Source organism: Oryx dammah, unplaced genomic scaffold, assembly GCF_014754425.2.
Source record: "Oryx dammah isolate SB20612 unplaced genomic scaffold, SCBI_Odam_1.1 HiC_scaffold_22, whole genome shotgun sequence".
In the NCBI taxonomy this organism is placed as follows: domain Eukaryota; kingdom Metazoa; phylum Chordata; class Mammalia; order Artiodactyla; family Bovidae; genus Oryx; species Oryx dammah.
This window is the reverse complement of record NW_024070206.1, coordinates 19,510,498-19,522,170: the sequence shown is the minus strand read 5'-3', so window position 1 is coordinate 19,522,170 and position 11,673 is coordinate 19,510,498. Positions and strand designations below refer to the sequence as shown.

The 11,673-nt window shown below is 45.9% G+C and overlaps 1 protein-coding gene across 1 annotated transcript in view; it reads right to left on the bottom strand.

Moving 5' to 3' along the window:
• PIEZO2 (piezo type mechanosensitive ion channel component 2) overlaps window positions 1-11,673 on the bottom strand; it is a 262,558-nt gene that overhangs the window by 55,899 nt on the left and 194,986 nt on the right. Inside the window, exons 17-21 of the mRNA XM_040264615.1 lie at window positions 10,510-10,683; window positions 2,351-2,550; window positions 1,472-1,632; window positions 780-956; window positions 385-510 (exon numbers count right to left, since the gene is read on the bottom strand). Coding sequence (XP_040120549.1) covers window positions 385-510; window positions 780-956; window positions 1,472-1,632; window positions 2,351-2,550; window positions 10,510-10,683 — 838 coding nt within the window. The remainder of the gene's footprint in view (window positions 1-384; window positions 511-779; window positions 957-1,471; window positions 1,633-2,350; window positions 2,551-10,509; window positions 10,684-11,673) is intronic.

The following is an 11,673-nucleotide window of genomic DNA, read 5'->3' as shown; positions in this document are numbered from 1 at the left end:
TTTACTCAATATTTTTCCTTTGTGCCTACAAGACATCATTTTATGTATCCTGTTTTGAAGTTTGCTTTTTTTTTTTCAACATTACAATATATTTTGGATATCTTTTAGTGTCTGATAATATTATCAATCTGCCTTGGAGCAGTTTTGTAACATTCCAGTGAATATATTTGTCCTACTCTATTCAAAGAATCTCAAATTACTCAGCTGATTTCTTTTCAGCACAATTCAATACTGATTTTAATACTCAGTCGTGCGTTTTGGAGGTGACTGCAAACCCCACGTAAGAGGACGGGGCTGCTCTCAAAGGTGAGGTGAGTGGTCTCCAGGGAAAGGGCTGCAGACGTGAACTCGGCAAAGGCAACGCTACGGATGAGGAAGCCTTACCCTCAGGTAGACAAGTAGAGGAGACGACTTCCTGAGGCCCACCCATTCTGTGGGGTCAATGGGTGCGCTGTAGAGCAGAGACTTGTTCAGCTGGTGCAGGGGGATGTTCGTCTGGTTTTCATTTGGCTGAAAAGAAAAGAGAAAGGACTAAGAGATGGCCCCGCAGTCAGGAGAGTTCAGGCTAGTCTCCCTCGGGTTTGAGCAAAGGGACATAGGGATGGGGAGGGAGGACCCACTTCAGGGGGAATCAGCAACAGGAGAGACGGGGCCAGGACACCTCCGACTCACTGAGCCAACGAAGGCCTAAAGGCGAGGGCTGGGGGACTTGGGTCCCCCAGGGTGTGCCTCCCTTCCCTGAAGGCCAGGCAAGGAGACCCTCCATCTCCGAGGCTCACCAACGAACAGTTCACAGAGAAGTTCTCAGGCTTGATGGTCTGCAGCTGGTACAGCATCTTACAGACAATGATCACACATGTCCAGACGGTGCAGACACTGGAGGCCAGACGGCGGAGCTTGGCGTATGGCAGAGCAAAAGCCCAGGAAATCAGAAACACGTAGTTGAACAGAGACACCTGAGAACACAAAATTGGAAATGTGGACAAAAATATGTCACATGGCACAACATCTAAAAATCTAGATGTTTTTAGGCAACTTGACTGATTCAGTTCCTCTGAGCTGAGCAAAGGCTGGCTGGGCTCCTTATATGTACAAGAAATAGCTGTGGCTATTAAGATATACAGCTAGTAAGCAGACAGGTGTACAACCAGGTGATGTTAAGTAATGTCGCAGTTGAAACTACAGAGGTGAACAGGCTTTTGGGAGAACACCCAGGGGGTCCTCGGCCCAACCTGGAGCTTCAGGAACCTCTCCTGGGAGAGAACACGCCTGAGCGGTGCCCTCAAGCTGTGCGGAATTCAGACATACCCATGCTGGGTGGGCACATGGCCCACAGCCACATCCGTGAGTCAGCGTCCGTCTCTGCCCCACCCGCGCTCAGCGTGGGGACCTTAAGTCTAAGCGGCCTGAGGCTCCAGCTGGAGCAGACGCCTGGCTGGGTCTGGCCTACAGACGGAACGGCATCACTTGCCTCCTTCACGGACACCCAGATGATGTAGGAGGACACGATCTTGACAATGTGCAGCTCCAGGATCCACCACAGGAACGTCTGCAGCTGGTGGAAGCCCTCCAGGAACCGCAGCAGCAGTACCGTGAGGCGGTCGATCACCAAGTGCCACTTGTTCCTCAGATCTGCAAGGCAGGGCGCGGGGCTGTGAGTGGAGGTCTGGCCTGTATTGATGGGCCCCTGTCCCTCAGATCTGCAAGGCAGGGCGCACGGCTGTGAGTGGAGGTCTGGCCTGTACTGATGGGCCCCTTGTCCCTCTGATCTGCAAGGCAGGGTGCACAGCTGTGAGTGGAGGTCTGGCCTGTATTGATGGGCCCCTGTCCCTCATATCTGCAAGGCAGGGTGCGCGGCTGTGAGTGGAGGTCTGGCCTGTATTGATGGGCACCTGTCCCTCAGATCTGCAAGGCAAGGTGTGCGACTGTGAGTGGAGGTCTGGCCTGAATTGCTGGGCCCCTTGTCCCTCTGATCTGCAAGGCAGGGCGTGCGACTGTGAGTGGAGGTCTGGCCTGTATTGATGGGCCCCTTGTTCCTCAGATCTGCAAGGCAGGGCACGCGGCTGTGAGTGGAGGTCTGGCCTGTATTGCTGGGCCCCTTGTCCCTCTGATCTGCAAGGCAGGGCATGTATGCAGCTATGAGTGGAAGACTGGTGTGTACAGCTTATTCCCTCAGTTTCTAGCTCACTGCCAGGGTCAAGTATATACTTGAGCATATATTGAGTATATGTTTTATTATATATTTATATAATGAGTATATATTTGATTCGCTTGGAGCAAGTCAGCAGTTGGTTTCCTCCACCTGTGAGCCAGCATCCGAGCGGCTCCTGGGTGGAGTCTGACGTCTTACCTGATGTCTCCTCCTCCTCTTCATCCTCCTCATCCTCGTCCTCACTGTCCCTGCCAGGCTCGCCCTTCTTGGCTTTTGCAGGGCATCCCCCTGGCATCTCCTCCCCAGGCCCAGCCAGCTGCTTGACCTCCGCCACCTCCAGGCTGGCAGTCAGCTTCATCATGGCAAGGTCCGGAAGGCTTCCCTCGGGGTGGGCCAGCCTGTCAGCAGAGAGCAGACAAGTCAGGGAGGGAAGAGCATTGGGAGCTGAGACTGACGGGCACGTGGAGGAAGATGAACAAAATGGAAGTCACTACACAGCCTGGCATGTGGGCTTGTTAGCATCTGGTTGCTTTTTATTTTTTAAAGCTCTTTCTAAAAAATGAACTGTAAACTCGGGTTTGGTGAGCTCTTCCAATTCAGGTTCTAGTGATGAGTCAGTCATGAGAGCTATCAACACCTAAACTTGACATTTTTTCCCGCAGGAGAAAATGGTCAGAGTTTAGGATGGAGAAGCATGAAATGGCATCATGTAGAGCAAGCATTTCATGGCTTCACAGGGGGACTTACTCATTGTGGTGGATTGGTAATTTTTTCTTGATGCTGCTCAAAGTAATGGAAATAGAAAGGGAAAAAAAGGAGATGAGAACAGAAGAGTTATAAGGAGAGTCAGAGATCACACATCATGCTACAGTCATCTATTATCGCATTCCTGTATGCCGGGTGCAGGGCCCTAACGCCATGTGCATTCCAGGATGGCGGCCACAGCGTGCTTTGACTGGGAGCCCTGAGCTGGGCAGCTGATCTGAGAATGGACGGTGCTGCAGTGGTGAAGGGCAGGACGCAGAGACTGCTGAGGCAAGTCAGGTCATGCTTTCTTAGAAACACAGCAAACCATCCCCTAGGAATCAAGTCATTCACAGTTTAAGGGGGGGTTTTTAAAATTCTTAAATAACGTGTAATGTCAGTTAACTTTTGCATGGACCAATCTCATCCTGTGGCCATTTGAAGCGTATGCAGTGGATGCAAATGCTTCTAGGGGTAAGAAGCCTATATCACACCCCATCCTCGGGCAGCAGGTGAGCTGCGGGACCAGATCTCCTGAGAAGAGTGCGGGAGCCTAGCTTAGGGGGCTGCAGCCTTAGGGAGCTGAGCAACTCTTGGGGGTCCAGCTTAGTTCACAGCGAATAGTAATGAGTATGATCTTGCTCTTCAGTTTTTAAAGAGTATATCTTTTTATTCATATTCAAATGAATGTTTGAAGGAACATTTGTGGGCAATAAAGTAGAAATTAGGTAGTCCTTCTCATTTGCAATAACTTATTCATTTCAGCCTGACTGTCACAAGACAGACAATAATGTTATCATATCTGTAATACTCTGAGTTTTATCTGTAATATCATATCTGTGATATCTGTAATTGACTCTGAGACAATTTCATGTCTCTGGAATTTTAATTTTTTTTTAACAAAATGAAGACGTTCGGCTAGATAAAAATCTAAGCTCATATGCAACTTGTTGGTTTTGCATTTAAAACGCCTGTGATATTGGAGAACTGTGGTCAAGATTATGCATTGCCCTTGGACTTTCAGAGAGGTCCTCCTCAAAAACAATGCCTTTTAGCGATGTCAAGCAGGTAGATCACAGAATGTCAGAAATGAATTGCTAAATTTAGTGAACAAAGAATGTTCTGAGGTCGGTGGAAGAAAGTGTGTTGACATCTACTTGCTTATTTTTTTTTCTTCTCTTTTGGATATATATGTACATATAGCTGACTCATGTTGCACAGCAGAAAATAACACAACACTGTAATACAACTATATTTCAAAATATAAATTAATTAAATCGTATGATCAAAAAAAAATTCACCTTTCAGTTTGGCTTTGATAATCCACATTATAGCCAGTTTTCCACAACATTATTTTCTACCTGTATGTACTTGCTCATTTTCTTAAGCTAGATAATTCATCTGAGAAAATCTGTGTATGTAAAATGCCTCTGGATGAAAGTATTTTCAATGCATGGTTGGAGTTTCTACTTTAAAAGAAGCTGTATGAATCCTTTCATCGTGCTTTCGTTTTTCTCATAGCATTTTTCTGGGACAATCCAGAACAATGTTAAAAGCATGCTCTTTGGAATCAAAAAGATTTAGATTCAAGCCTAAACTAGACATCTTACTTACAAGGGGAAGTGGCAAAGCTCCTTACTCTGTCTTTTATTTTTTAAAAATTTTATTGAAATATAGTTGATCTACTATGGTTAATTATAACAATGTGATTCAGTTACACATGTACACAGGATCAGGTGTAACGGCCCTGGTTTGTGTATGTGTAGGAGAACTAACCATTGCTCCTGTTAAAATATTCTAAATCAGTCTGTTTACAAATTCGGTTGGAACTTCCTGCAATTTTTCACACCATCAGAATTTTATCAGTCAGCCACTGTCCTTAAAACAGCCCTACCTCACATCTTATAAGGTCAAGTCTAAATTGTGATTGACCCAGAAGGTGGATATAGGTATGTCCCCTCTTTCATTGGAACTCCCATCTACAAACACAGTATTCTCCTTATTAAACAGCACTGAGCATACAAAAATAAATTTGGGGAGAAAGAAAGCTTATTTACTCAAGAAAAGGTTCACCGTATCATTCGAATCAAGAGAAGTCCCTTCAAAGCTGGACGTACTTCACGTGCAGCCTTTCAGAAGCACACACTGTGCAAGGAGAGAGGTTCTGTTAAGTCGAGTGCTTCCCGGGGCACAGCTCTGACTTTTCCTAAAATGTGGGCATTCAGACAAAAATGAAAGTTCCCTGGGAAGAAGACTGAGCTAATGGTGGAATGCTTCAAGTTTTTAATTATTTTAGATGACTGCATCTAGGTCTGAGAACTCCTGAGTCAGTTCAGGGTTGACAGGCATATGTTCTTCCTCAAGAGGAATCCAGGGAGCCAACTCTGTACCATCAGCATCCTTGGCACATTGGTTCTAGGACCCCTGTGGACACCAATACCTACGGGTGCTCAAGTCCCTCGTATAAAATGCTATAGTATTTGCTTGTAACTTATGCACTTCCTCCTGTATATTTTAAATGATCTCTAGATGGCTTGTAATACCTAATACTATTTGCATGCCATGGAAATAGTAACTTGCACACAGCAAACTTAAGTTTGCTTTGGGGAACTTTCTGGATTTAAAAAAAAAATGTTTTTGGTTGAATCCATGGATGCAGAAACCACGGATACGGAGGGCTGAGTGTATCAGTTGTCAGAGCCCAACAAACCACTCCTGCCTCTTGGGCACCCCAGCCACCTCCTCTTAAAGCACATGGTCAAGACTTTATCAGAAACACAGAGGGAGAGAGAGACAGATATAGTGTGGTTCTTTATGCTAGGAGGGAAAAGACTGATATGGCTGCTCAAGATTTATGCTTCAAGTCTGGAGCTTACTTCTCTAACTGGCAGCTAAAAACTTGAGGTTGACATTTCTCTCTCAGGTTGCCCCCAAAACCAGCCCCAAAGGGGGCCCACCCGAGCTCATTCCTCTTCCATAGAGATCTCCACAGAGATGCACTAAGTTTTTACACCTCTTTCTAGACGTTCTGCCTCCTTGGGTCCGCTACTTGGTTATCAGCCTCAGCATTCCTCTTAAGAGGAAAGACAGTGGAGTAGAAAACCTACAAATCTTTCCAAGAGTTATTTTGTTAAGTGGATTTATTGCAAAATACATGCTTCTACTACCTAAATTACTGACTTGATTACTTCAGACGTGAAGTTATGGGAGTGGATATTTTAATTCTCTCAATAAAGTAAGAAGAGTTTGGTGAATTAGACCTGAAGACTCTTCTCTTTTGGGCACTTGAGGATACCTCCACACACAGCAGGTGTCAGAGCTCACCCTTTGTTACTTGTGGTTATGAGCATGTGTTATCTCCCCGCCTGGGTGATGTACATCTGAGGCACACTGCCCAACTTGGCTTTTTTTTTTTTTTTTGTAGAAGGCAAATATATTGTGAAATCTGTCATGTAAAATACCATCCTTCTATATGATGCTCTTTTAAGTAGATGCGTACTTGAAGAAATTGGTGTTTTAATTTTCTCTTAACTATAGATTGTTGTTGATATTCATTCAGGAATATCCACTAGTGGTTAAACCCCCACAGTAGGAGAGATGTACCTGCGGTGGATTGTACAAGGGACCCAGGGCCTGAGGGGCGGAGGTGGTGGGCAGGGGAGATAAGACAGGCAGGCAGACGGGGCTGAAGGCCAGTGTCGGGAGGCGGCAGCAAAGAGAAAGTGCTCCGGGAACTCAGAGGAAGGGCTGGTACGCTCAGCAGGGACTCGGCAGAGATGGGTGGTTTGTGGAGCAGCTGGTTCTTGAGCTGAGCTCTTGATTACATTCAGGAGGGACATGGGCTAGCAGGCAAGCCCAGGACTAATTCTACCAAAGGGTGACCAATGCCGAATGCCAGCTGAAGACCCTCGGCCACCTCTCAGTCCACTCAGCAGCACCATTCAGTCCAAACACCGAATGGTTGGGTTTGCAAAAGACATCCATAGCATACCTGGAGGCCATGTCCACTGTCTGATGATGTCAGTTTCATTTACAAGCTAATAAAGTGCTTAACACCCCCAGAGACCATTTAAAAAAGGAGCCAAGAGAGAAAACATTGAAGTACCCACCTATTTATTATCAGATACACACGCCCATTGACCTTGGCATGGCTACGCAGGAAGCACAAGGCGGCAGCAGGGAGACAGTCGGAGAGAGAAAGAGGAGAGTGTTAGCCAGAGAGAAGGAGCTGACTGCGTCCTGCAAGCTCGGCATCACCAGGTGTGTCAGCAACACCTTGCGTGCACCGCAGTGCCCAGATAGCGAGGCTCGGCAGCACCGTGAGGTCAGACAGAGTCAGGTTTGAAACGCTTGACAGCAACAGCCTCTTCCTCCCTCCTTCCCCCAAAGAATCACACATCTGGTCAGAGACCTGTAAGGTTTAAATGTCCAGAGTGCACTTATCAAATAAAATAACACATAAAACATTAATTCTTGGTCCTTCTCCAGAATTAAAAAACATAAAATCCTTTGAGTATCTGTATTCAAGATACTGTTTTCTGAGGTTTTTCTAAAGTTAAAATTTTAAAAAGTCATTCTATTTCTGTACGTGTCACAGTACCTTCTAAAACAAATTATTATGACCCAGCAATCCCACTGCTCGGCATATACACCAAGGAAACCAGAACTGAAAGAGACACGTGTACCCCAATGTTCATCGCAGCACTGTTTATAACAGCCAGGACATGGAAGCAACCTAGATGTCCATCAGCAGACGAATGGATAAGAAAGCTGTGGTACATATACACAGTGGAGTATTACTCAGCCATTAAAAAGAATACATTTGAATCAGTTCTAATGAGGTGGATGAAACTGGAGCCTATTATACAGAGTGAAGTAGGCCAGAAAGAAAAACACCAATATAGTATACTAACGCATATATATGGAATTTAGAAAGAATGATAACCCTGTATGTGAGACAGCAAAAGAGATACAGATATATAGAACAGTCTTTTGGACTCTGTGGGAGAGGGAGAGAGTGGGATGATATGGGAGAATGGCACTGAAACATGTATAATATCATATGTGGAACGGATCGCCAGTCCAGGTTCGATGCAGGATACAGGATGCTTGGGGCTGGTGCACTGGGATGACCCAGAGGGATGGTATGGGGAGGGAGGTGGGAGGGGGGTTCAGGATGGGGAACATGTTTTTTACACCCGTGGCAGATTCATGTTGATGTATGGCAAAACCAATACAATATTGTAAAGTAATTAGCCTCCAATTAAAATAAATAAATTTATATTAAAAAAACAAATTATTGACACGTGGCAGTCACAGATATTTAAATAAGGAATGAACATTCAGTATCTTACTATTAAGTGTTTATTACATAATAATTATGTTGTAATTATGTTATAGTGTCTATTTTATCAATATATAAGGGGAATTATATTCCTGACCATGTCTACCTAGAAATAATAATAATTTCTCATAAGATTTGTCATAAAATTTTTCATAATGCTAACTATAAATTCTAGAAGGTTCAACCTGATGAATTCTGCTTCAGACACAGAGGACACTTGCCTACAGGGAAGACACAAACCATACAAACAACAGACAAAACAGGCAAAGGATAGCTGGCTGTTCATAGAAACAACAGGACCAGAATCAATATAAGGGATAAAATGCACTGATCATTCCCAATTTGGGATTTTTTTTTTTGATGTAGCATCTACTAAGGGGGAAGGGACAGAGAAGGCAAAGCATGACAGTCAATCCAATTCTGAAAATACCTCTTTCTTCATCATTTTGACTTACTAAGGTCCTAGGGACTAAAAATCACTAGTAAGGAAAACATTACAATGGAAAAGAGTTGTGAAAAAGATGGGATACATGCCCCATGCTCCAGGTAGAAATTTGGGGACTTTTATATGAAACTCCTGCATGAAATCCCTAAATACCAAACTTGGATGAGTCCTTTGAACTCTTCTTTTCACAGAACCAAAAAATGAAATCCCATGACCCGAAACCATGCATACTGCTGACATTACTCATTCTTGCCTCGCCCTTTACGTTCTCTTGGAAAAGTAACAGTTCAGGGGGTGCTAGGGGCTGAGCCTTGGCCAGAGGAGGGCCAGCCATGGCCTCAGACTGACCAGACAGGTGAGGAGGTTATGGGCTGGCTGGACAGTAGAGGAAAACAGAAGGATGCATCTTGATAGGAGACTGCTATCGTTTCTCAGAAGCCACATAATTAAATCACGTTCACGTACTTAAGGAAACCCTGTTCAAGACACTCAGTTTTCCATAATTCCACCAGTCAATCTTAAGGGAAATCAACCTTGAATATTCATTGGAAGGATTGCTGAAGCTCTAAGACTTTGGCCACCTGATGTGAAGAGCTGACTCATTGGAAAAGACCCTGATGCTGGGAAAGATTGAGGGTAGGAGGAGAAGGGGGTGACAGAGGATGAGATGATTGGATGGCATCATTTCAATGGACATGAGTTGAGCAAACTCTGGGAGAAAGTGAAGGAAGGAAGCCTGGCGTGCTGCAGTCCATGGGGGCGCAAAGAGTCGGGCATGACTGGGCAACTGAACAACCACCCCCTAGCACAGCAGAATGTTCAGTCTGACATTTCATGAGCTGTGCCTGATGAATTACTGCTTCATCTTCTTTCCGTGGACTCACTGTTTCCCTTGAGAAGGGCATCGGGAATTTTCACCTGTGGTGTCTATGTTCCTCTGAAGGCAGCACTTTGCTCCCTCATCTACACAACAAGGGTTTTCCAGAAGCTGAATCACAGCCTATTATGCGAAGCAGAGAGGAAAATCTGTATCAAGGCTCATTAGACAAATGCCTGTAATGTTCCTGAGATGGAGCAGGCCTATGGATGTGTGCTGACCGACTGTGGCTCCACACACATGGCCAGGGTGAGACAGATCCCATCAGCTACTTGGAAACACTTTGTATTAGTATGTATTGATGGAAGACAGCAACAGTGAACTGCTGGCAGAAAACACTGCCCTCACTCTTTCCTTAAATGTTACTCTGGTTACTCACAGATGGCAGAACCTTTCAGCTGAGGTCCTTCCTTCCCGAAATGGGAGAATTCTGTACTACGCTTTCACTCATAGAGACTTCCTTACTACCTGTCAGTGCAACAGAAAACTCACCCTCTGAATTTAGCCAGATTCTATAAACGTTCTAATTCTGGACCAACTCACATACCTGTCAAGATCACCCATTAAATGTAATAAATCACTACCCGCGTGCATGCTAAGTTGATCAGTCATGTCCAACTCTTTGCGACCCCATGGACTGTAGCCCACCAGGCTCCTCTGTCCATGGGATTCTCCAGGCAAGAATACTGGAGTGGGTTCCCATTTCCTACTCCAGGGAATCTTCCTGACCCAGGGATCAAACTTTTGTCTCTTATGTCTCCTGCACTGGCAGGCAGGTTGTTACCACGAGCACCACCTAGGAAACCCAAAGCACTACCTACTGTTTCATAAAGTGCAATCAAATACTCCACATTTTTTCCCACTCAGAGGCTGACTGTCATGGCAAGTACAGGTTGAGATTCTCAGTGAGAGGACGGGAGGGTCTGGCTGTGCTTGCATGCGCTCACCTATAGACAGCGCTGTCCTCCTTGCTGGGGATGGACTTTAGGTCGGTGAGCTCCAGGAATCGGTCGTGGAAGTAGTGCAGGTGCAGAATGCAGACCAGGAGGAAGGAGGTGGGGATGAAGATGCGTGTGAACAGCTCAGCCACCGTGAACTGCTTCAGGCCAAGGTCCTCCAGCCTGTGAAACAGGGCGGTTTCCCCGGTGGGCTCTCGCACCCAAATGTCCACCGGAATTTGGCTTTTTTTCGGTGATTTCATACTGAACATTTTCAAGACAGAAGTCTCCATTTCCCCATGTTCCTGAAGCAGCTAAGCTGTTCTCACCCCCCTCCCCACCTGGGTCTTCCCTGGCACAACCGTCCACCTTGTGCAAAGTGCCTAAGTCAGGACATCCCCTCCCCCAACACACTTTCCTGTCTCCACCATCCACATCCCTTCACCCTCATCTCCTGAATCTGTGCTCTTGTTTCCTCTCTAGTGCCTCCTATTCTAGGTGAGGCCGCCATCCTCGATCACAGGACCTCCCCCCCCACCACTGCTGGCTGACCACTTGGCTGTGTATATTCTTGCCCCCACACATCACTGCTTTCTCTGCCAGTCAAGGGGGCTTTAAAGACCTGACATTTCACCGTGAATGAGACACAAACCATCATCACCTAGGATCCCTGCACCTCCAGGCACCTGGCTGACCTCCACCCTCCCTGCAGGTGAGCCTTCCTGCTGTTCAGCACGCTCACCAAACCCTGTCCTGCTACAGACCCTTTGCATTTGCTGTTCTCTTTTCCTGGAATGTTCTTCCACCTCTCAGCTCCCAACCCAGTTTTCTAAAGACAAGCTCCTTCTTATTCTTCAAGAATTTAAGTGACATCTCCTGGGACTTCCCTGGTGGTCCAGTGGTTAAGACTCGGCACTTTTACTGCTGAGGGCATGGGAAATCTGTGCTGGTCAGGGAACTAAGAATCCACATGCCAAGTGGTGCAGCCAAAAAATTAAAAATGACACCTCCTCCGGGAAGCCTGCCTGAACCACTCCATCTCTAGCTACTGTGTCCCCATTGTTCACTACCTCGGCTTGTTTTCCTTTCCTTCACAGATGTGTCAGTTTGTAATTTATTTCACATAAAGTAGGTTTTTTGGTTTGTCTCCTGTCCTAGAATGTAAACTCCACT